This window comes from Pan paniscus, chromosome 6 (assembly GCF_029289425.2).
Source record: "Pan paniscus chromosome 6, NHGRI_mPanPan1-v2.0_pri, whole genome shotgun sequence".
Classification (NCBI taxonomy): domain Eukaryota; kingdom Metazoa; phylum Chordata; class Mammalia; order Primates; family Hominidae; genus Pan; species Pan paniscus.
In genome coordinates this window covers 82,357,951-82,383,958 of record NC_073255.2, presented here as the reverse complement: position 1 = coordinate 82,383,958, position 26,008 = coordinate 82,357,951, and the positions used below count along the sequence as shown (strand labels likewise).

Sequence of the window (26,008 nt, the reverse complement as noted above, 5' to 3'; positions counted from 1 at the left end):
GACAGGACCCTCAACAGGCCCAGCAGACAATGAAAAACACGTGCTCATGGAACTCACCTAACACATTTTATTAACATCAACAAAGTCTACCTCATGGTTTATTCATTACATATTTCCATTTAAAGTGCATTTGCAAAAACGCTCCTGTCAGAAAAATTACTATCCAAACTCAGATCGTCATTCTGTAGGAAGGACATTTCAGCATAAAGAAATGAAGGTGTCTTTTCTTCAAGGCAGAGCTGATTCCTCCTCACACAAACTGCCCGAGACACAGTTCATTCAGGGAGACTCCAGGATGTCCAGGAAACACACATCCTCAGTCATCGTCCCATTACCTCCTTAAGCACTAACTCAAAAATCAACTTCATATAAAAATAAAAGTACTGGCATTTCCTGCTTCTGATATTACTATCTGTGATGGTTAATTTTATGTGTCAACCTGTCTGGGTCACAGCATCCAGATATTTGTTCAGCCATTATTCTGGATGTTTCTGTGGAGGTGTTTTGGATGAGATTAACATTTAAATTGCTGGGCTTTCAGTAAAGTAGATTGCCCGTCATAATGTGGATGGACCTCATCCAATCATTTGAAGGCTTTAATATAAAAAGATTGACCTGTTCCAAGCAAGAAGGAATTCTGCCAGGAGAATGCCTTTGAACTTGAACTCCCACTCTTCCCTGAGTCTCCAACCTGCCAGTCAACCCATGAGATGCTGAACTCACCAAGCCTCCACAAATACATGAGCCAACTCCTAAAAATGAACAAATGAATCTCAATCTCAGTCTCTTTCTGTCTCTCTCTCTCTCCCCTCACACACATTCACATACACATACACATACACATACACATACACATACACATATACCCATTGGTTCTGTTTTTCTGGAGAACCCTAACACACTCTCCAAAGGAAAATAAGACTTTGCCTTGAAATTTATTAAAAAGACACATAGCTTACTTGAAGATCAACAATCAATTATTAACTAAACCAACAATGAGTCTAGGAAAAGCCAGTCAAATTCCAGATGTGGGGCTTACTAGTTCTTTACCAACAGTTTCACTTAATTTTCCAAAACACTGGTAAGAGACACTGCTTTATCCAAGTATAAGAATGTAATTTGCTCTTGAAAGTCACCCAAGGTCCTCTCCCTCTCCCTCTCCCTCTCCCTCCCCCTCCCCCTCCCTCTCCCCTCTTTCCACGGTCTCCCTCTGATGCCGAGCCGAAGCTGGACGGTACTGCTGCCATCTCAGCTCACTGCAACCTCCCTGCCTGATTCTCCTGCCTCAGCCTGCTGAGTGCCTGCGATTGCAGGCGCGTGTCGCCACGCCTGACTGGTTTTCGTATTTTTTTGGTGGAGACGGGGTTTCGATGTGTCGGCCGGGCTGGTCTCCAGCTCCTAACCGCGAGTGATCTGCCAGCCTCGGCCTCCCGAGGTGCCGGGATTGCAGACGGAGTCTCGTTAACTCAGTGCTCAATGGCGCCCAGGCTGGAGTGCAGTGGCGTGAACTCGGCTCGCTACAACCACCTCCCAGCCGCCTGCCTTGGCCTCCCTAAGTGCCGAGATTGCAGCCTCTGCCTGGCAGCCACCCCGTCTGGGAAGTGAGGAGCGTCTCCGCCTGACCGCCCACCGTCTGGGATGTGAGGAGCCCCTCTGCCTGGCTGCCCAGTCTGGAAAGTGAGGAGCGTCTCTGCCCGGCCGCCATCCCATCTAGGAAGTGAGGAGCGCCTCTTCCCGGCCGCCATCACATCTGGGAAGTGAGGAGCATCTCTGCCCGGCCGCCCATCGTCTGAAATGTGGGGAGCACCTCTGCCCTGCCACCCCATCCGGGATGTGAGGAGCGTCTCTGCCCGGCCGCCCCGTCTGAGAAGTGAGGAGCCCCTCCGCCCGGCAGCCACCCCGTCTGAGAAGTGAGGAGCGTCCTCCCTCCTCGTCCGGGAGGGAGGTGGGGGGGTCAGCCCCCCGCCCGGCCAGCCGCCCTGTCCGGGAGGTGAGGGGCGCCTCTGCCCGGCCGCCCCTACTGGGAAGTGAGGAGCCCCTCTGCCCGGCCAGCCACTCTGTCTGGGAGGGAGGTGGGGGGGGGGTCAGCCCCCCGCCCGGCCAGCCGCCCCGTCCGGGAGGGAGGTGGGGGGGTCAGCCCCCCGCCCGGCCAGCCGCCCCGTCCGGGAGGGAGGTGGGGGGGTCAGCCCCCCGCCCGGCCAGCCGCCCCGTCCGGGAGGGAGGTGGGGGGGTCAGCCCCCCGCCCGGCCAGCCGCCCCGTCCGGGAGGGAGGTGGGGGGGTCAGCCCCCCGCCCGGCCAGCCGCCCCGTCCGGGAGGGAGGTGGGGGGGTCAGCCCCCCGCCTGGCCAGCCGCCCCGTCCGGGAGGTGAGGGGCGCCTCTGCCCGGCCGCCCCTACCGGGAAGTGAGGAGCCCCTCTGCCCGGCCAGCCGCCCCGTCCGGGAGGGAGGTGGGGGGGTCAGCCCCCCGCCGGGCCAGCCGCCCCGTCGGGGAAGTGAGGGGCGCCTCTGCCCGGCCGCCCCTACTGGGAAGTGAGGAGCCCCTCTGCCCGGCCAGCCACTCTGTCTGGGAGGGAGGTGGGGGGGGGGTCAGCCCCCCGCCCGGCCAGCCGCCCCGTCCGGGAGGGAGGTGGGGGGGTCAGCCCCCCGCCCGGCCAGCCGCCCCGTCCGGGAGGGAGGTGGGGGGGTCAGCCCCCCGCCCGGCCAGCCGCCCCGTCCGGGAGGGAGGTGGGGGGGTCAGCCCCCCGCCCGGCCAGCCGCCCCGTCCGGGAGGGAGGTGGGGGGGTCAGCCCCCCGCCTGGCCAGCCGCCCCGTCCGGGAGGTGAGGGGCGCCTCTGCCCGGCCGCCCCTACCGGGAAGTGAGGAGCCCCTCTGCCCGGCCAGCCGCCCCGTCCGGGAGGGAGGTGGGGGGGTCAGCCCCCCGCCGGGCCAGCCGCCCCGTCGGGGAAGTGAGGGGCGCCTCTGCCCGGCCGCCACTACTGGGAAGTGAGGAGCCCCTCTGCCCGGCCAGCCGCCCTGTCCGGGAGGGAGGTGGGGGGTCAGCCCCCCGCCCGGCCAGCCGCCCCGTCCGGGAGGGAGGTGGGGGGGGTCAGCCCCCCGCCCGGCCAGCCGCCCCGTCCGGGAAGTGAGGGGCGCTTCTGCCCGGCCGCCCCTACTGGGAAGTGAGGAGCTCCTCTGTCCGGCCACCACCCCATCTGGGAGGTGTACTCAACAGCTCATTGAGAACGGGCCATGAAGACAATGGCGGTTTTGTGGAATAGAAAGGGGGGAAAGGTGGGGAAAAGATTGAGAAATCGGATGGTTGCCGTGTCTGTGTAGAAAGAGGTAGACATGGGAGACTTTTCATTTTGTTCTGTACTAAGAAAAATTCTTCTGCCTTGGGATCCTGTTGATCTGTGACCTTACCCCCAACCCTGTGCTCTCTGAAACATGTGCTGTATCCACTCAGGGTTGAATGGATTAAGGGCGGTGCAAGATGTGCTTTGTTAAACAGATGGTTGAAGGCAGCATGTTCGTTAAGAGTCATCACCACTCCCTAATCTCAAGTACCCAGGGACACAAACACTGCGGAAGGCCGCAGGGTCCTCTGCCTAGGAAAACCAGAGAACTTTGTTCACTTGTTTATCTGCTGACCTTCCCTCCACTATTGTCCTGTGACCCTGCCAAATCCCCTCTGCGAGAAACACCCAAGAATGATCAATAAAAAATAAAAAATAAAAAATAAAAAAATTAAAAAAAAAAAAGAATGTAATTTGTACCCCACCTCCCGCCATCGAAAAATGCTTGAAACTAAAAATCAAGATGAGAAATTAAAATAATCATTAGCATCTTTGTAAATGCACAAAAAAAAGTCAGCCTATCTACAGATACACACAAATATGTACAGGTCAACTTTCCCTAGAAAATTCATAAAGAACAAAAGTATAATTATTGACTAATTTTTTTTTTTTTTTTGAGATGGAGTCTCACTTTGTCACCCAGGCTGGAGTCCAGTGGAGTGTGAACTCAGCTCACTGCAACCTTTGCCTCCTGGGTTCAAGAGATTCTCCTGCCTCAGCCTCCCAAGTAGCTGAGATTAAAAGGCACACACCACCATGCCTGGCTAATTTTTGTATTTTTAGTAGAGATGGGGTTTCACCATGTTGGCCAGGCTGGTCTCGAACTCCTGACCTCGGGTGATCCGCCTACCTCAGCCTCTCAAAGTCCTGGGATTACAAGCGTGAGGCACCGTGCCAAGCCTACTGAATAATTATCTTTTATAAATTACTACTGATCTTGAACCATTATTTGCATGACTTTTCTCCATTTCTCATAAGAATGAGAAATAAGTATGAGCCCATTTTCATACTGCTATAAAGAACTGCCGGAGATGGGGTAATTTATAAAGGAAAAGAGGTTTAATTGATTCGCAGTTTAGCATGGCTGGGGAGGCCACAGGAAATTTACAATCACAGCAGAAGGCAAAGGGGAAGCAAGGCACCTCTTTCACAAGGCAGCAGGAAGGAGAAGTGCAGAGCAAAGGGGGAAGAGCTCCTCATAAAACCATCAGATCTCGTGAGAACTCACTCACTATCACGAGAACACCATGGGGGAAACGGCCCCCATGTTTCAATTACCTCCACCTGGTCTCTCTCAACGCATAGGGATTATGGGGATTATGGAGATTACAACTCAAGATGAGATTTGGGTGAGGGGGACAAAGCCTAACCATATCAAGTGGTAAGGAGTATTATAATATTACGAATGAGTGGCCAGAACAGAACAAATTTCCTTACGTGAAAGAATCATCTGATCTTCAGAATGCTAATTACTGAGGTTTCTAAAGACTCCCATATGCGCTATTAATACCTTAAGAGTGTCTATATTAAAACAGTCTTGGCTGGGACTATTTTTTAATGGTTGCATATGACGGAAAAGAAGAATACAGGAGAGAAGGAATCACCAGTGGTAGGTAGAGACCAGAGCATAGAGATTCAACAGGGAACCTAAAAATTCCAATTCATCACCTACAGCTGTTGCTTTATGAAGCCATCACATGTACAGTAGTGGTTCTCAAAGCATGGTCCCCAGTTGAACAACATCAACACCAACCAGAAACCTGTTAGAAATGCACATTCTCAGGTGACTCACACCTGTAATCCCAGCAATTTGGGAGGCCAAAGTGGGTGGATGGCTTGAGTCCAAGAGTTTGAGACCAGCCTGGACAACATGGCTAGACCCCATCTTCACAAAAAATTAGCCAGGCGTGGTGGCCCGTGCCTGTAGCCCCAACTACTCAGGAGGCAAGGCTGAGGTGGGAGGATCATCTGATCCTGGGAAGTGAAGGTTGCAGTGAGCCAAGATGGCACCACATACTCCAGCCTGGGTGACAGAGCGAGATCTGGTCCAAAAAAAAAAAAGAAGAAAGAAAAAAAAGCATACTCTTGGGCTTACTGACCCAATCTCTGGGAAAGAAAACCAACAATCTGTGTTTTAACAAGCTCTCCAGATGATTCCGATGCATGATAAAGTTTGAGAACCAGTAACCTCCAGTGAAGTCAATATTTGTTAATATGAGACAGAATTAAATCAGGAAATTCAAAAAAATGGAATGGCTGAATTTTTACCACATTACTATGCATTATATGGAAGAAACTGTTATTTATATTATCCCTCCTTTTTTTTAAATAAGGAATTCATTCAAAACTGTTTTCCCATCACTAACTAACATTATTTAAGACTTTCCACTAACCTAAAATTTCCAATCCATTCAAAAGGCTGCTCAGCTCAGCAAGACAGAACAACAGCAAAGGTTTCTAGGAAGATTGATGGTACATTCCCAGGTAAAGCTTTCAGGCTGAATGCAGCATATTATAAGTTGCTAAACTTTTTATTTATTTATTTATTTCTGAGATGGAGTTTCGCTCTTTTTGCCCAGGTTGGAGTGGAGTGGAGAGATCTTGGCTCACTGCAACCTCTGCCTCCCAGGTTCAAGCAATTCTCCTGCCTCAGCCTCCCAAGTAGCTGGGATTACAGGCAACCACCATCATGCCCAGTTAATTTTTGCATTTTTAGTAGAGACGGGGTTTCACCATGTTAGCCAGGCTCATCTCGAACTCCTGACCTCAGGTGATCCGCCCGCCTCGGCCTCCCAAAGTGCTGGGATTACAGGCGTGAGCCAGCACACCTGGCTAAGTTGCTACATTTTAAATTTTTAGTTCTTCCATCATATGGGACGTAAAAGCTAAAAAGGCAAAATATATATAATATTCCTACAAAGTTTTCACTTCCTTAGAGGAAAATTTGCCAGTGGGGACAAAATCCTACCAAAGAGGCAATTCTTCTGCCAATCTGATTCAGACTATTAACAGGTATTAGCATTCCTTTGTAGAGGGAAGATAAATACCTTTAAACTGCTTAATCATGTTCTGATGGTTTTCAATGGCTTCCTTCAAGATCATTTCAGGCTGGTCCATCTTCCATCGCCACTCAGTGCCCACGGGGTTGGTGTGGTGCCTAGGAACAAGACACAAAGTTCTAAAAGACCCTTCTGTAATAAGATCTGGGCTAGTCATTTATGATGAAGTCATCCATTTTTAAAAATCACAAAATCAGGACTGGTTTCCTCCTAAGAGTTCAACCATGCATAGTGGTATTTTCCAACTTATTTTAAATCATGACACCCAACAGAGAGGGGTGAATAGAGAAATCATTCAACTCTTCCCAGAGATGTTGGGCACCTAACTCACTCAATTCCAGTTACAGGTTGACAGAACGCTCTCTGATGCTTTAACCATGTTAACTGTGAATGTACACAAACAAGGCAAACTGTCAACACCATGTTACTGTCATCTACGTCGACACTTCATAAAGTGAGTGACGACAGCTGGAACACTTGCTTGGAAATCACACTGACAGGGCCTGAGAATGAGTTTCTCCTGATGCAGGCCTGGGGAAAGAACAAGAACCTCCACCTGGGACCCAAGCAGCTACAACACAATGTCATTTTGAGACCAAAACCACTGCTAGAGTGTATCCTGCCCGGGGAGCCAAAGCCCCTGTATCTCCATATTCCTGAGGTCCCACCGCCATCACTCCATGGCCATACAAAAGATTACAATGCCATAACCCAAGCTATACCTAGCAGTACAACCATATCCAAGCACCTGAGCCCATGCAGAACCTTGTAGTCCAAAAAAACAGGCAGCGCAGTACAGCAAGGAGACCACCCCCAAGACAGACACAACGCCAGGGCCCAAGGACCAGCTCCCCAGTGTCCACCACTGCCAACCATCTCACCCTCCCGACAGGCAGAACTACCGTGTGCCCTACAGGCCCCTCAAGGCCCAAGGACCATTCTGCCCAGAAACCAGCACCACTGAAGACACTACCCCCATAAGCAGCAGAGCTGCCAGAAATAGCACAAGCTCCCCTAGGGTCTAAGGACCAGCAAGCCCAGCAATACTGCCCCTAGCAAAGTCATGCCACTGCCTCCACAAACACCCACAGTCCAGGCCAGTGAGGCACTCATAGGAACCACAGGCACCGATTATGGCCAAAGAAATCACATGTACACTACTATACTACTACACTACTGTACCCGTCTAGAGGACAAGTCAAAGCACCCCACTCAACCAACACTATAAAATACTTCTCCAGGAAAGTCTTTCCCTATGAAAACTACTCTATAAAAATGGAAGGGGTGACTATTATACCAGATGTGCAGATATCAATGTAGTAAAAAACAAAAACATGAAATAGCAAGAAAACATGACACTCCCAAAGAAACACAATAATTCTCCAGTAACAGACCTGAAAGAAAAAGGAAAATCGAGGCCTGTAACAGAATTTAAAATAATGGTCTTAAGGAAACTCAGAGAGATACAAGAGAATACACATAGACAATTCAATGAAATCAGGAAAATAATTCATGACCTAAATGAGAAATTCAACAGAGATAGATATCACAAAAAAACAGCCAAACAGAAAACTTGAAGGTGAGGAATTCGATGAATGAAATAAATACAACTCAGAGTTTCAACAACATACTAGAGATCAAGGAGAACAAACAATGTCTGAATTTGAAGACAGGACTTTTGAAATGACCCAGTCAGACCAAAAAAAAGGAAGGAAGAAGAAGAAAGAATAAAAGGAGAAAAGAAACAGAAAAGGAAAAGAAGAAGGAGGAGGAAGAGGAGAAGAAGAGGAGAAAAAGAAAGAAGAAAAGAAGAAGAAGGGAGAAGGGAGAAGGAAGAAAGGATAGAGGAGAGAGGAGGAGGAAGAGCAGGAGGAGGAGCAGCAGCAGGAGGCGTAGGAAAAAAAGCCTGCAGGAATGATGGGACACCATTACATGAACAAATGTTTGCATTTAGGAATTCCAGAAGGAGAACAGGTGGGAAAAGGCATGGAAAAGTAAACAGGTTTTAATGAAATAAAAGCTGAAAACTTCCCACATTTGGGGAGAGATATGGACATTCAGATCAAGCAAGCTAAAAATTCCTCAAATGGATTAAATGCCAAAAAAAAAAAAAAAGCCACCTTGAGACACATTATAGTCGAACTGTCAAAAGACAATGACAAAGCGAATTCTAAAAACAGCAATTGAAAAGCATCACGTCACATGTAAGGAAACCTCCATAAGAATAACAGCAGATTTCTCAGCAGAAACCTCACAGGCCAGGAGAGAATGGGATGATATATTCTAAGGGATGGAAAAAAAAAAAAAAAAAAAAAAGACCACCAAGCAAAACTGTCCTCTGGAAATGAAGGAGAAATAAAGCCTGTCCCAGACAAGTAAAAATTGAGGGAATTCATCACCACTAGACTGGCCTTACAAGAAAAGCTTAGGGACTCCTACATCAGGAAGTGAAAGAATAATTACCATCATGAAAATACGCAAAAGTATAAACTCACTGGTAGGGCAGATATACAAATGAGAAAAAAAAAAAGGATTCAAATGTTACCGCTATGGAAGACCACCAAACTGCAAAAAAAAAAAAAAAGTAAGAAAGCAAAAACAATATACAAAACAACATGAGTAAGTCATCATCTACCATGAATAACCTTGACTGTAAATGGATTAAAGTCCCTTGTTAAAAGATATAAACTGGCTGAATGAATTTAAAAAAAAAACACCCAACTATTTGTTGCCTACAAGAAACTCACTTCACCTGTAAAGATATACACAGACTGAAAGTGAATGGGATGGAAAAATACATACCACACAAACCAAAACCAAAAGCAGCTGGGTGTGGTGGCTCACGCCTGTAATCCCATCACTTTGGGAGGCTGAGGTGGGGAGAATCACGAGGTCAGGAGTTCGAGACCAGCCTGGCCAACATGGTGATACCCCATCTCTACTAAAAATACAAAAATTAGCCAGGTGTGGTCGTGGGCACCTGTAATCCCAGCTACTCAAGAGGCTGAGGCAGGAGAATTGCTTGAACCTGAGAGGCAGAAGTTGCAGTGAGCTGAGATTGTGCCACTGCACCCCAGCCTGGGCAACAGAGCAGGATTCCATCTCAAATTTAAAAAAAAAAAAAGTAAGCAAGAGTAGCTATCCTTGTATAAGATAAAATAGACTTTAAGTCAGAAACTGTAAAATGAGACCAAGGAAAAGGTCACTGTATAACGATAAAGGAATCACTGCAGCAAGAGGATCTAACTGTAAGTATTTATGTACCTAACACTGGAGCACTGAGATATAAAGCAAACATTATGAGATCTAATGGGAAAGATAGACTCTACTACCATAATAGTTGGGGGCATCAACATCACACTCTCTCAGAATTGGACAGATCACCTAGACAGAAAATCAGTAAAGAAACACCAGATTCAAACCACAGGCCAAACTGACCTAACAGACACTGACAAAATATTTCATACTACACCTGCAGAATACACGATCTTCTCATCCATACATAAAATATTCTCCAGGGCAGACCATATTTTAGTCTCAAAAAATGTTTAAAAATCAAAATCCCATCAAGTATGTTTTTGGACAATGGAATACAACAAGAAATCAGTCATAAAAGGAACTTTGGAACCTATATAAAGTAATGGAAACCAAATAGCACACTCTTGAACAGCCAATGAGTCAATGAAGAAAGCAAGAAAAAAATTTAAATATGTACTGAAACAAATGAAAATAGAAGCAAATGTCAAAACTTAAGGGACAGAGCAAAAGCAGTACTAAGAGGGAAGTTTATAATAATAAACAACTATATCAAAAATGTAGAATCATTTCAAATATCAATCTAACAATGCACTTCAGGGAACTAGAAAAGCAAAAACACACCAAACCCAAAATTACTAGAACAGAAAAAAATAATAATCAGAGCAAAAATAAATGAAGTTGAGACTAAAAGAACACAAAAATCAACAAAACAGAAAGTTCATTTGTTAAAAAGATAAACATCGACAAACCATTAGACTAACCAAGAAAAAAAAAGAGATCCAAATAAATATAATCAGAAACAAAAAGAGACATTACTACTGATACCATAGAAAAACAAAGAATCATTAAAGACTGTTATAACCAACTGTACACCAACAAATTGGAAAACCTAGAGGAAACATAGAAATTCCTGTACACACACAACCTACCAAGAATAAACCAGGAAGAAAGAGAAAACCTGAACAGATCATTAACAAGATTAAATCAATTATAAAAAGTCTTCCAACAAAGAAAAAAGTACATGGCCAGATGGCTTCCCTGATAAATTCCACCAAACCTAAAACACACACACACACACACCTCTCACACAAATACTTTTCAAACTATTTCAAAAAATTAAGGGGGAAGAAATTCTTAGAAACTCAGTATTACACAAGGCCAGTATTACCCTGAAAACAAAACAAGACAAAAACACAACAAAAAAGAAAAGGAAAATAGCATGCCAATATCCCTGATAAACAAAGGTATAAAAATCCTCGGCCAGGCGCGGTGGCTCACGCCTGTAATCCCAGCACTTTGGGAGGCCAAGGTGGGCGGATCATGAATTCAGGAGATCGAGACCATCCTGGCTAATACAGTGAAACCCTGTCTCTACTAAAAAAATACAAAAAATTAGCCAGGCGTGGTGGCAGGCATCTGTAATCCCAGCTACTCAGGAGGCTGAGGCAGGGGAATCGCTTGAACCCAGGAGGTGGAGGTTGCAGTGAACCGAGATTGTGCCATTGCACTCCAGCCTGGGTGACAGAGCGAGACTCTGTCTCAAAGAAAAAAGAAAGAAAAAAAAGAAAATTGCATATCACTGAGGAAAGAAATTGAAGAGCGCACACACAAAAAAATGGAAAGACATCCCATCTCCATGGGTTAGAAGAATAAATATAGTTAAAGTTATCATACCACCCAAAGCAATTTACAGATTTGATGCAATCCCTATCAAACCACCAAAGACATTTTTCACAGAAATAGAAAACAATTCTAAAAATCACATGGAACCATTAAAATCCCCAAATAGCCAAAGAAATCCTATGCAGAATGAACACAGCTCAAGGCATTACAGAACATGACTTCAAAATATACTATAGCCAGGTGCAGTGGCTCACACCTGTAATCCCAGCACTTTGGGAGGCTGAGGCAGGAGGATCACAAAGTCAGGAGTTCAAGACCAGCCTGGCCAACATAGTGAAACCCCATCTCTACTAAAAATACAAAAAATTAGCCAGGAGTGGTGGCAGGCACCTGTAATCCCTGCTACTCGGGAGGCTGAGGCAGGAGAATCACTTGAACCAGGCAGGTGGATGTTGCAGTGAGCTGAGATCACATCATTGCACTCCAGCCCAGGCAACAGTGTAAAACTCCATCTCAAAAAAAAACAAAAACAAAAAACAAAAAATAAACTATAAACCTACTGTAACCAAAGCAGCATGGTATTGATATAAGAACAGACACATAGACTCACAGAACAAAATAGAGAACCCAGAAATAAATCCAAATATTTACAGGAAACCAATTTTGACAAAGGTGCCAAGGTCATGCAGTGGGGAAAGACAATATACAAAAATCAACTCAAGACAGATTAACGACATAAACGTAAGACCTGAAACTGTGAAATTACATACTGTGAAAACACAGAGGAAACACTTTAGGACACTGGTCTGGGCAATGATTTTATGAATAGAACTTCGAAATTACAGGCAACAAAAGTAAAAACAAATAAATAGGATGATATCAAACTAAAAAGCTGCTGCACTGCAAAGGAAACAATCAACAGGGTAAAGAGACAACCTGCAGAATGACAGAAAATATTTCCAAACCATTCATCAAACAAGGGATTAATATCCAGAATATACAAAAAATTCAAACAACCCAACAGCAAAAAAACCCACAAATAATCTGATTTTTAAAAGGCCGAATGATGTAAATAGACGTTTCTCAAAAGAACATATACAGGTAGCCAACAGACACATTTTTAAATGCTCAACATCACTAATCATCAAAGAAATGCAAATCAAAACCGCAATGAGATTCCATCTCACCCAAGTTAAAATGACTATTATCAAATAATAACAAATGCTGACAAGGATGTGGAGAAAGGGAACTCTTACACACTGTTGTTGGCAATGTAAACTACCACAGTCATTATGGAAAACAATATGGAGATTCCTCAAAAAACTAAAGCTAGAACTACCATATGATCCAGCAACCCCACTACTGAATATACATCCAAAGGAAAGGAAATCAGTATGTTGAAGAGATAGCTGCATTCTCATGCTTATGGCAGCACTATTCACAATCACCAAGATACAGAACCAACCTAAGTGTCCATCAGCAGATAAATGGATAAAGGAAATGTGATATATATTTACAATGGAATATTATTTAGCCCTATAAAAAAGAATGAGGCTGGGCATAGTGGGTCACACCTGTAATCCCAGCACTTTGGGAGGCTGAGGCCAGTGGATCACTTGAGGTCAGGAGTTTGAAGCCAGCCTGGCCAACTTGGTGAAATCCCGTCTCTACTAAAAATATAAAAAATTAGCCAGGCGTGGTGGCACGAGCCTGTAATCCCAGTTATTTAGGAGGCTGAGGCAAGAGAATCACTTGAACCTGGGAGGTGGAGGTTGCAGTGGGCCAAGATTGTGTCATTGCACTCCAGCCTGGGCAACAGCAAGACTCTGCCTTAAAAAAAAAAAAAAAAAGGCTGAGTGCAGTGGCTCAAGCCTGTAATCCCAGCACTCTGGAAGGCCAAGGGAGGCGGATCACCTGAGGTCAGGAGTTCAAGATCAGTCTGGCCAACTTGGCAAAACTCCACCTCTACTAAAAATACAAAAATTATCCGGGCTTGGTGGCGTGTGCCTGTAATCCCAGCTACTTGGGAGCCTGAGGGACAAGAATCGCTTGAACCTGGGAGGCAGAGATTGCAGTGAGCTGAGATCAGGCCACTGCACTCCAGCCTGGGCAAAAGAGCGAGACTCTGTCTAAAAAAAAAAAAAAAATTCACATACCATAAAATTCTCCTATTTAAGGTTTATAAATCATTGGCTTTTGCTATACTCACAGAGTTGTGCATTGTTAGAAATGCTTGTTCCCCAGTGTCACAAAGAAATAGCAACTGAACATAAATTTAATTTTCTCAGCAAGGCCATTTTTTTACTTTCTGCAGAAAGGGTACACTCGCCAGCACTTCTGCCATGAGAGTACACTGAACAAAGGAGACAGGGACATTTATAACCTGAAACATTCACCCTACTGCTGTTACCAGTTTCCATTGGCTGGAACGGGACCTCACATTCTGTATTTGTCCCAATTGGCTAGCAACTTAGAACTTTTCAAAAGAGGCAAAGGCAGAGGAGAACAAAGGAAGGAGGAAGTAAATTGTGGAATGCTCAGAAAGGTAAAAACACCTCCGAATAAGGAAGAGGAATAGGCTACGACTTAATGCTTGCTTTGACCAGTATAAGTATGCCAGGGAAAATATTTAGGCTAAATTGTGGGAGCTAAGAACACAAAGTACATTGATTTCTTTATTACAGCTAGCAGATATCTAAGAATGTTAGCACAGGTCTTTGAATAAATTTTGCTTCTAAGAGAAGTTACTATTTATTCTTAATTAGATGGGGAGGAAAGTCTCTTTGAATTGGAGCCTCTACTTCACTTTTTACATGCATCCATGACCAAAATCCATTTTAAATGTTTTGTCATTCCCAGAAAGAAACCCTATCCCCTTGGGTATTGCTCCTCAACCCCCATATTCCCTCCGGCCCTAGGCAACCACTAATCTACTTTCTGTCTCTACAGATTTGTCTATTCTAGGCAATGCACAGAAATGCAATCTTACTATAGATGCAGCCTGTTGTGATCGGCTTCTTTCACTTAGTATAATATTTTCAACATTAATCCATGCTGTAGCATGTATCAGTACTTAACCTCTTTTTATTGACAGATGACATTCCTTGGAATGGATACACCACATGTTCATCAGTTAATGGACACCTAGAGTATATCTACTTTTTGGATATTATGAATATCTTTTCATGTGCTTACTGGTCATTTGTATATCTTCTCTGGAGAACTGTCTAACAAGATTTTTTGGGTTATTTCTTCAAGACAGATATAACTCTTTCCTCCACCCTGCCCCCACTTCACAGGCTAACCCAGGAGCAAGGAAAACAGACAAAACCCTCGATTCAAAATTTCAAAGAATAAAACCTTAAAATAAAATTTTAAAAACAGGAATAAGAGACACACAATGGTAAATATGTGGTATCTATACATACATAAAAATACTCAATATATCCTTCTGAAAATTGGTGGAACAGCATTTTATCTATCCATAACAGTCTACTTCACATATAATCAAAATGAAGTAAAAATTTCACTTTGAAAAAATCACATCTATGTACATCATGTTGTAGTTTAAAAACACAGTCATTGGTCAGGCCCAGTGGCTCACGCCTGTAATCCCAGTTATTAAAAATACAAAAATCAGCTGGCATGGTGGCACATGTCTTTAGTCCCAGGAAGGCTGAGGCAGGAGAATCGCTTGAACCCAGGAGACAGAGGTTACAGTGAGCCAAGATCACACCACTGCACTCCAGCCTGGGTGACAGAGCGAGACTCTGTCTCAAAAGAATAAAAAAAAAAACCCACTGTCATATACAGAATCTCACTCAAGCAATTAAGCCTTACAGCAACCCTGTAAGGAAGGTATGTTGTTTTATTCTACAGTTGAGAAACTGAGGCTCAGAGGCTATTTTGAGAATCCACTGCAAGAAAAGGACAATAATAAAAGCATTTATGTAACATTTAAATCAATTTTTAATGAACCTTTTCTGACATTCTTGTTATATATTTCATTGAAACAGATGGCAAATTCTAATTTTAAAACCTCGTATATTAGTCCTTCTTTACCAGAAGCCATGGTAAATGAAATATCTCCATTTACTTAGATCTTTCTAAAAATCTCATTAAGGAATGTGTTAATGATACTGTTTGCTTTCCAAAACTCTGGGTAAATGTACTGTTCAAGAAACTGAAAGACTGCATTGTTGGCTATGAACAGGAAATTAAGATTGAGGAGCACTACCAATTAGATCCTGTTATTTCTTTTGAATTTTGACCTGTAAAAAACCCAACTACTTATGCCAACAATCTTAAGAAGAGATTAGGATTTATACTTAGTGTAAACTGTGAAACAAGAAAAACTAGGACACAAAATACTTGATTATTTGTCCTACAACCTCAGTATGATGTGATCCCAATACTTCAGTCTACATAATCATATGGCTAACATACTTTTGTCTTGCAAGCGCTCACCCTATAATATTTCAAACTCTGTAAGCACACACTCTATTCCTAAAAAGTGGTTTTTTGGTCACATTTTATTTCTTTTTTTTTTTTTTTTTGAGATGGAGTAGCCCAGGTTGGAGTGCAGTGGCGTGATCTCGGCTCACTGCAAGCTCCACCTCCTGGGTTCACACCATTCTCCTGCCTCAGCCTCCCGAGTAGCTGGGACTACAGGCGTCCGCCACCATGCCCGGCTAATTTTTTCTATTTTTAGTGGAGACGGAGTTTCACCGTGTTAGCCAGGATGGTTTCGATCTCCTGACCTCGTGATCTGCCCGCCTCAGCCTCCCGAAGTGCTGGGATTATGGGCGTGAGCAACCGCGCCTGGCCATATTTCTTTTTTTTTTTTTTTTTTTGAGAAGTCTTGCACTGTCACCCAGGCTGGAGTGCAGTGGCGTGATAGCTCACTGCAACCTCTACCTCCTGGGTTCAAGCAGTTCTCCTGCCTCAGCCTCCCAAGTAGCTGGGATTACAGGCGCCTGCCACCACGCCCAGCTAATTTTTTGTATTTTTTTAAGTAGAGACGGGGTTTCCCTCTGTTGGCCAGGCTGGTCTTGAACTCCTGACCTCGTGATCCGCCTGCCTCAGCCTCCCAAAGTGCTGGGATTACAGGCATGAGCCACTGCACCCAGCCTGGTCACATTCTATTTCAATGCTGCCATGTTCCAGCAATACCCTTCACTGAAATAGTAACTGTAGACCATGGCACACAGGTTATTTCAACCTCAGCACAACTGCCATTTTGGACTAGATAGATAATCCTTTGTTGCGGAGCACTGTCCTATGCATTAGGGAATGCTTAGCAACATCCCCAGCCTCTACCCACCAGATACCAGCAGCACTCTCCTTGGTTCTAACAATAAAAAATATCTCGAGACATTGTCAAATGTTCCAAATCTCCGTATTGGACAAGAAATAGCAATTTTGCCCCCAGTTGAGAACCACCGATTTAACAGGATGACCTAAGAGATACTTTTAGTGTTTTGTTTTTTGTTTGTTCTTACCACATCTCGAGATAACTAAAAGAGGAAATACACGTAAAAGAATATGGTATGGTAGCCCACGCCTATAATCTCAGCACTTTGGGAGGCTAAGAGGAGAGGACTGCTTGAGGCCAAGAGTTTGAGACCAGCTTGAGAAACATAGCAAGACCCTGTCTCTATAAAAAAAACAAAAAAACAAAAAACTGGATAGGCATTGTGGCACAAGCCTGTAGCTGGAGTTACTCAAGTGGCTGAGGCAGGAGGATCACATGAGCCCATGGGTTCAAGGTACCAGTGAGCTATGATTGCACCACTGTACTCCAGCCTAGGTGACAGGGCTTAATATGGGATGATAGTATTGTGGCTATATCATTTTTTAACAGACCTTATTATTTACATTTTACATGATCTGTCAGTTGAAGTATGTACAGATAAAACAATATGATGGCTAGGATTTGTATTAAAATAGGTAAATGGAATATGATTATCCATATGACGATAAATGTTCACCGAGGTTTAATATATTGTTCTCTCTCTGCTTACGTTAAAAAAAAATCTATAATAAGAATTTTTAAAAAGTGGGTAGAGAGGGGTCAGGCGCGGTGGCTCACTCCTGTAATCTCAGCACTTTGGGAGGCCAAGGAGGGCAGATCACGAGGTGAGGAGTTCAAGACCAGCCTGGCCAACATGGTGAAACCCTGTCTCTGGTAAAAGATAGAAAAAATTAGCAGGGCATGGTGGCACGCACCTGTAATCCCAGCTACTCAGGAGGCTGAGGCAGGAGAATGGTGTGAACCCAGGAGGTGGAGGTTGCGGTGAGCCAAGATCGTCCCATTGCACTCCAGGCTGGGTGACAGAGTGAGACTCCGTCTCAAAAAAAAAAAAAAAAAAAGTGGGTAGAGGGGTTAACAAAGGTCTCAGTAGGTACATGAACAACTTGCTGTTAAGAAAAAAATTATAGTTGAGGTAAACAATACACAGCTGAATGCCTGGGAAGGAGAGCTAGGCACCAAGGCTAATGTGGTGAACTGGAGCACTGAAAAGCACCTGCATGCTCCTGGGATTTAGAAAGGCACACTGGACAGGAGACATGCTAAGAAGCGGCCTAGGAAGAGTCTAAACTTTCACCTCTGCCCGATCTTTAGGCTCAGCACAAGCAGGAAGCAAAGGCTAAGGCAGAGTTGTAAATGGCCTGGCTAAACGTTAAAAGAGTGTTCCAGGCCAGGTATGGTGGCTCAAGTCTGTAATCCCGGCACTTTGGAAGGCCAAGGCGGGTGGATCACTTGAGGCCAGGAGTTCAAGACCAGTCTGGCTAACACAGTGAAACCCCATCTCTACTAAAAATACAAAAAATTAGCTGGGTGTGGTGGCGGGTGCCTGTAATACCAGCTACTCAGGAGGCTGAGGCAGGAGAATGGCATGAACCCAGGAGGTGGAGCTTGCAGTGAGCCGAGATTGCGCCACTGCACTCCAGCCTGGGTGACAGAGCGAGACTCTGTCTCAAAAAAAAGAAAAAAAAAATTAGCCAGGTATAGTAGCACACACCTGTAATCCTAGCTACTCAGGAGGCTGAGGAATGAGAATTGCTTGAACCCAGGAAGTGGAGGTTGCAGTGGGCCAAGATTCCACCACTGTACTACAGCCTGGGTGACAGAGCAAGACCCTGTCTCAAAAGGAAAAAAGAAAAAGAGAAAGAAACGTTCCAAGACAGAGTCAATCTGCAAAGACTGGGAGAAGCTTTTTTTTTTTTTTCCAATTTTTTTTTCTTTGGCTCCATGAGCTCAAGGAAATCTCTGTCAAATCATTAGCTGACCCCTGAGCTTAAGACACAGACTTCAGAGATAATATAAAACAAAGAATAAAATCTTTACAAATACAGTTTAGAAAACTCACTAAACAAACAAAACCCAGAGCAAGCAATAAAAAACAAACCCTGAAGAGTGAGAAAAATCTGACATCCAGAGTTAACACATTCTAATAATCAAAATATGCAGTTTTCTTTTTTTTTTTGAGACGGAGTCTTGCTCCGTTGCCCAGGCTGGAGTGCAGTGGCACGATCTAGGCTCACTGCAAGCTCCACCTCCCGGGTTCACGCCATTCTCCTGCCTCAGCCTCCCGAGTAGCTGGGACTACAGGCGCCCACCACCACGCCCGGCTAATTTTTTCTATTTTTAGTAGAGACAGGGTTTCACTGTGTTAGCCAGGATGGTCTCAATCTCCTGATCTCGTGAGCTGCCCACCTCGGCCTCCCAAAGTGCTGGAATTACAGGCATGAGCCACCGTGCCAGGCCAAAATATACAGTTTTCAACAAAACATTTCTTTGCATACAAACCATGCAGAGAAACAAGTGTGGCCCATTCCCAGCATGTATTAGGAAAAACTCTCCCTGAGGAGGCATAGGCATTAGACCAACTAAAAAAATACTTTAAGCCAACTATCTTAAACATGCTCAAAGAGCTAATGGAAACCATGGACAAAGAGATGAAGGAAACCAAGAAAACAATGTCTAAACAAATCCAGAATATCAATGAAGAGATACAAATGATAAGAAGGAACCAAACAGAAGATGTGAAAGAATAATAACTGAAATGAAGACTTCACTAGAGGGTTTCAACAGAAGATTTGAACAGGCCAAAGAAAAACCTCAGTGAAGTGGAAGACAAATCAATTTGGAATTATCTTGTCTAAGTAGAAAAAAAAAGTGTGAAGAAAATTGAACAGAGCCTTAGGACACCATCAAATTGAAAAGAGCTGGGGGACACCATCAAGCATACCAACATATGCATAATAAAAGTTCCAGAAGGAGATAAGAAGGAACAGAAAGAACATGTGAAGAAATAATTATTGAAAAATTCCCAAATTTGGTAGAAGACTTGAATTCACAGAACTAAGAAGCTCAACATACTCTAAGTAGTACAAACACAAAGAGATCCACACCAAGATATGTTATAATCAAACTGTTGGAAGAATAAGACAAAGAAAGAAACTTGAAAGAAGCGAGAGAGAAGGCACTCATCACATATAAGGGATCCTTAGTAAAATTAACAGCCAATTTCTCAGCAGAAACCATGGAGGCCAGAAGGCAGTGGGAGAGCATATTTAAAATGTTACAAGAAAAAAACTGTCAGTCTAGATTTCTATATCTAGCAAAACAATTCTTCAAAACTGAAGGAGACATTAAGACACTGATAAATAAAGGCTGAGGGAGTTCACTGCTAACAGACCTGCCCTACGATAAATGCTAAAGGGAGTCCTTCAGACAAAAATGAAAGGACACTAAACAGACCCATATCATACAAATATACAAAGAACAACATAAAGGTAAAATACATAGGTAAATACAAAAGTCACCACTGTTGTATTTTTGGATTTTTGTTTGTGTTTGTTTTTCATTTGTTTGTTTTGAGACAAGGTCTTGCTCTGCCACCCAGGCTGGAGTGCAGTGGCACAATCAAGGCTCATTGCACCCTCCACCTCCCAGGCTTATGATCACCCCCACCTCAGCCTTCTGGAGTAGCTGGGACCTCAGACATGCACCACCATGCCCGGCTAATTTTTGCATGTTTCGTAGAGACAAGGTTTCGTCATGTTACCCAGACAGGTCTTGAACCCCTGGGCTCAAATGCTCCACCCACCTTGGGGTCCCAAGATGCTAGTATTACAGGCATAAGCCACTGCACCCGGCCAGTATTTTGGGATTGTAACTCCTCTATTTTTTCTCTTGATGATGTAAAAGACAAATGTATAAAACAGCAATTATAAATCTATGTTAATGGGCATACAGTATATAAAGTTGTCATTTGTGACAATGACATAAGGGAGGAGGGACACAGCTGTTTATGGGCAAAGTTTTTGACTGCTATTGAGTCAAATAATATCAATTCAAAATAGTTTACCAAATCAAAATAGTCAATGCCATTAATATCTGATTTCATATTTGTAACATTGTCTACTTGCTAAAATTTATTTGTAACCCCCAAATAATCATAACAAAATAACCCCCAAATCAAGTTATTATAAGCATTTATAATAATCAAAACAAAATTTTTAGGAATAACTGGAAAAAAAAGAATTATAACTCTTGTGCCAATATGGAGATAAATTAAGAGATGACATTGACAAGAAAGTATTAAATCATTTTGGTTGCTAAAGGAAGAAATAATGAGAATCTGAAACATAATCAATAGAATTAGATAAGCAAATGGATACAGTGGGTTTGAGAAAAAGAGAAGAAATGTCCAGTCTGGGCCATTAGATGGCTAATAGTGCCATTACCCAAAACAGAACAAGTTAACACAAGCCTAATAAATTCCATGATAAATACATTAAGCTTGAAATGACTGCGGATGATCCAAGAGAAGATATGCAACAGGAAATTGGAAATGGAGAAGGAAAAATCAGAAAAGAGACTGAGACTGGAGATAAAGTATTTAAAGGTGTCAAACTACAGGTAAATGAAGCCACGGAAATGGTTTACTTCTCCTACCATCATAACACAGAGTCATAAATGACAGCTGAAGGACAGAAGCAGAAAGAAGAGCTAACAGGGGAAACTGAAAAGAAACTGACAAGGGTGGGTGGGGTACTAGAAGAGACTGGTATCTCTGAATCCAACAGAAGGAGTGGCCTCCCCCTTCTTTCCTAGCATGCTTCACTGGAGTTCAACTAAGATAAGAATTAAATAGCTTCTATTAGATCTGATAGTAAAGAAGTCATTAGTGACCACAACAACATGAGCTGCTATGGAGATGTGAGTTGGCATAGAGAACTAGGAGTTGAAGAGTAAGCAGTTGTAAGTGAAGGAAAGAAATGGGTTAGTAGGCTGGGTGCGGTGGCTCACGCCTGTAATCCCAGCACTTTGGGAGGCCAAGGCGGGCGGATCACCTGAGGTCAGGAGTTCAAAATCAGCCTGGCCAACATGGTGAAACCCCATCTCTACTAAAAATACAAAAATTAGCTGGGCATGGTGGTGCGCACCTGTAGTCCCAGCTACTTGGGAGGCTGAGACAGGAGAATCACTTGAACCTGGGAGGCAGAGGTTGCAGTGAGCCGAGATGACGCCATTGCCCTCCACCCTGGGCAACAAGAGCGAAACTTCATCTCAAAAAAAAAAAAAAAAAGAAAAGAAAAAGAAATGGGTTAGTAGCAAGCACCACCGCCCCCAAAAAGAGAGAGACAGAATTGTGCAATTTAGCCATTTTCTTTCACTTAAACTATTCCCAATTGTTGTAAAAGACTCAATTCTGCATACAATGGGCTGTAACCAGCTGAAAAACAACATTCACTGCTTGTACTTCCAGCAAGATAAACTGAAAAGCCTCCAATAAAAAGACACCCAAGCTGACACCTTAGCATAAAATTAGTCATAGATAGAAAAAAAAGAAAACAATGTAGGAGAGCAAGATAAACAGAAAGCACAAAAGGATAGAATAAAAATAAACTTTTATCACTAATGTATCACTATTTATCGATAATCACTATAAATAAGACAAACTAAACTCACCAGTTAAAAAAGACAAACTGTCCAAATGGATGTTTACAAATCCAGCAATTCCTCACAGTGTTTGTCCAAGAGAAACAAAAATATTTGTCTACAAAATTTTTACACACTAACATTCACAGTTGAAAAGATTAATCACCAAGACAGCAGAGCTCTTGGGTAAGTCTGAGTGTGAGCTGGGCAGATTGATTACCACAGCTCATTATATATTCGATCACCATGACCTTTCATTTTTACTTACCGCCAACAGAAGACACATTTATTAGCACATGCCAAGCTTGGGGTGGTTTCCATGCAGCGATGGCTCTCAATTCCATAGAATGTGTGTTTGTAACAACCTCCTCTCCCTCGGAGCATGGACTATGACAAGTAAACAAATCACAATTTGAATAAAATCGTCAAAGCACAGAAACAAACCACCAAGGCATCATTTTTAAGAGAAACCATGTGTTTCGTAACCATGAATACTCCTACTGGTAACTGCATGACGCAGGAAATTCGCATCAGAGCATTTTAGTGTTTTGGCAGTGCTTTGGGTTTTTACTAAAGCCCAGTGAAATAAACCTATGATTCATTAACTCTGAAAACTCTACAGGGAGAACCACTAATGCTTTCATTTTCAAATCCATCAGACTCCTTCAAATAACATTAATACAATAATATATAATGCTAGGAAACAGATAAAACAGACTCCTAAAAAATGGGGGCTGTCTGCCTATGCAAGCGTATCCCTGCTCTGAATAAAGAAGGATGGGTAAGGGAATGCATCCTGGAGTGTTGTTCCTTTGTTTTGTTTTGAGACAGGGTCTTGCTCTGTTCCTCAGGCTGGAGTGCAGTGGTGCAATCATAGCTCACTGCAACCTCCAACTCCTGGGTTCAAGCAATCTTCCTGCCTCAGACTCTCAAGTAGCTGGGACTATGGGTGTGAGCCACCATGCCTGGTTATTTTTTAATTTTTTGTAGAGATGAGGTCTCACTATGTTGCCCAGGCTGGTCTTGAACTCCTGGTCTCAAGCGATCCTCCCACCTCAGCCTCTCCAAATGCTAAGATTACAGTTGTGAGCAAACCACTGTGCCCAGCCCTGGAGCATACATATTTGAGACATTGTGGAAGCAAGCAGCAGGTATACAAGAAATACATTATTCCCATTTCCAAAAAGATCACTATTTGATGAGGCAAGGGATAAAAACAAATATCACGAGTCATATAAGTTGGTACATGTAGTAAGAAGGTAATCTAAAAAAATGTCTAGATCAACCAGGGTTGGAATCAAGATAATATCAAGCTTTAAAAGGTAAAATCAGATCTGTCCAGAGCTCTGGGTAAGATGAGCTTGATTTCAGTACAAGTGAAAGCAGTGAAGCCTGGGAGGAGGTTATGTCAGACAGGTAATGATGACTTTCTCCTAAGATCAGTGGGACAGGTAGGGTACTAAAGAAGTGAAATCAATGTCATTCCCCACTGAGGAGCAAAACAGAGGAAGTCATCCAAAATAACTGATTTTGAGGCCAAGTGACTGAAATAATATGGAATTAACAATACCAACAACGAACAAGGAGAAGGAAAGCAGAGACATGAATGAGTAGCCTTTACACGTGTATAGGGGTGTGTGTGTGTGTGTGTGTGTGTGTGTGTAGTCTCACTCTGTCACCTAGGCTGGAGTGCAGTAGTGTGATCTCAACTCACTGCACCCTCCGCCTCCCAGTTCAAGCGGTTCTCCTGCCTCAGCCTCCCAAGTAGCTGGGATTATAGGTATGCGGCACCACGCCCAGCTAGTATTTGTATTTTTTGTAGATACAGGGTTTACCATATTGGTCAGGCTGGTCTTGAACTCCTGACCTCAAGTGATCCGCCCACCTCGACCTCCCAAAGTACTGTTATTAATATAAGCCTGTCCACAATGAAAGAACATTACATAAATGTCTACTAGCTTATTTACTGTCAGTTGACCACGAAGCCTTTTAACTATTTTTTGTTTTAATTAAAAAAAAAAAAAGTTTCCCTGTCCATATTAGTACTGCATTTGAAAAAAAGGCGTGAAGGGATAACCTGTGCCTACAAACCTCTTCCAAGTTCCTAATAAAATGTACAAGGCAGCAAACAAAACATTCGAATCTTGTAAATAGCACTGAAAACCGAAACGTCCAACAAATGCCAGAGTCACAGAGTAATTTCCACAAAATCTCATGCCACTAGAGAAACAAAGCTGAAGAAGTACACTTCAATCACTATTGATTAAGAAGTTAATACACTTTGTCCTGAACTGCCCTGTGCTCCCCTGTCCCATTCAGGTTGAAGTCCTAAACTTCAATGCAATGCAACGGCACGTGGATATAGGCTCTTTAATGAGGTATTTAAGGTTAAGTGAGGTCACGTGAATGGGACCCAAATCTGACAGAACTACCGTCCTTATAAGAACAGGAAGAGAGACCAGACATCTCTCTGCATGTGCACAGAGGACAGATCATGTAAGGACTAGAGCCCATAAGATGGAAAAGCAACCAAGGTAGCTTCGCCAAAGGACCAGTGAGAGCTTCCCAGAGGTGTGCGGTCCAAATCCAATACTGAAGGACTAAAAGGATTTTTCAAAAGGACTCTGTAAGACACAGGCATAGAAGCATGTGAGAAGAGGACGGAATGTTTTTCGTTTTAAAAAATGATGTCTCCAAATGTTTAAGTCTGTGATCCATTTTGAATTAATTTTTATATAAGGTGTGAAGTTTAAGACACTCTTTTTTGGAATTTGTTGCGGGGAGCAGTATTTGGGTCTTTTATTTTTTTCTGTTGGTTTTGGCCTATGGTTATCTAATTGCTCCAGCAGCATTTGTTGAAAATTTCACCATGGAACTTGATATGGTTTGGCTGTGTCCCCACTCAAATCTCAACTTGAATTTATCTCCCAGAATTCCCACGTGTTGTGGGAGAGACCCGGGGAGGAACTGAATCACAGGGGTTGGTCTTTCCTGTACTATTCTTGTGATAGTGAATAAGTCTCACAAGATCCAATGGGTTTATCAGGGGCACTTTTGCTTCTTCATTTTCTCTTGCCACCACCATGTAAAAAGTGCCTTTTGCCTCCTGCCATGATTCTGAGGCCTCCCCAGCCATGTGAAACTATAAGTCCAATTGAACCTCTTTTTCTTCCCAGTCTTGGGTATGTCTTTATCAGCAGCATGAAAACGGACTAATACAGAACTGCTTTTGCATTTTTGTAAAAAACCAGTTAAACATATTTTGTGAGTCTATTTCTGAGATCTCTAGTCTTTCCCTTGATTTATATGTCTATCTCTCTACCAGTAGTACCACACCGTCTTGATAACTGCGACAATATAGTAAGCTACAAGATCAGAGTGAACTATTCTTCCCATTTCTGTCTTCTTTGTCAACATTGTTTAAGCTATTCTAGGGCCTGTGTCTTTCAAGTCTTGAATAAGTTTGCCTGTTTCTACAAAAATCTTATTGGTATTTTTGTAAGAACTTCATTCAACCTACAGAATCAATTTGGGGAGAATTGACAGTTTATTATACTGAGTTTTCTAATCCATGAACATGGTATGTCTATTTGTTTAGATTTTCATTTATTTTTTATCAGCATTTTAAAAATTTTCAGCATCCAGTCCTGTGTATGTTTTGTTAAATGTAAATCGAAGCATATTACTTTCGTTGGAGTGACTGTAAATGAACTTTTTAGTTTTGGTTTTCATATGTTCATTGTTAATATACAGAATACGGCCAGGCACAGTGGCTCACG

General features: G+C 43.3%; 1 protein-coding gene across 5 annotated transcripts in view; it reads right to left on the bottom strand.

The window, feature by feature from the left end:
• LOC100969148 (S-adenosyl-L-methionine-dependent tRNA 4-demethylwyosine synthase TYW1) overlaps positions 1-26,008 on the bottom strand; it is a 246,532-nt gene that overhangs the window by 152,587 nt on the left and 67,937 nt on the right. For 4 of the 5 annotated variants that reach the window (XM_034964192.3, XM_055115061.2, XM_034964194.4 and 1 more), the window contains 2 exons: positions 22,498-22,616; positions 6,383-6,492 (listed from right to left, as the gene is read on the bottom strand). In XM_034964192.3, the coding sequence (XP_034820083.2) occupies positions 6,383-6,492; positions 22,498-22,616 (229 nt within the window). Of the gene's footprint in view, positions 1-6,382; positions 6,493-17,503; positions 18,100-22,497; positions 22,617-26,008 lie in introns of those variants that run through there. The other variant, XM_055115062.2, reaches the window with a different exon arrangement.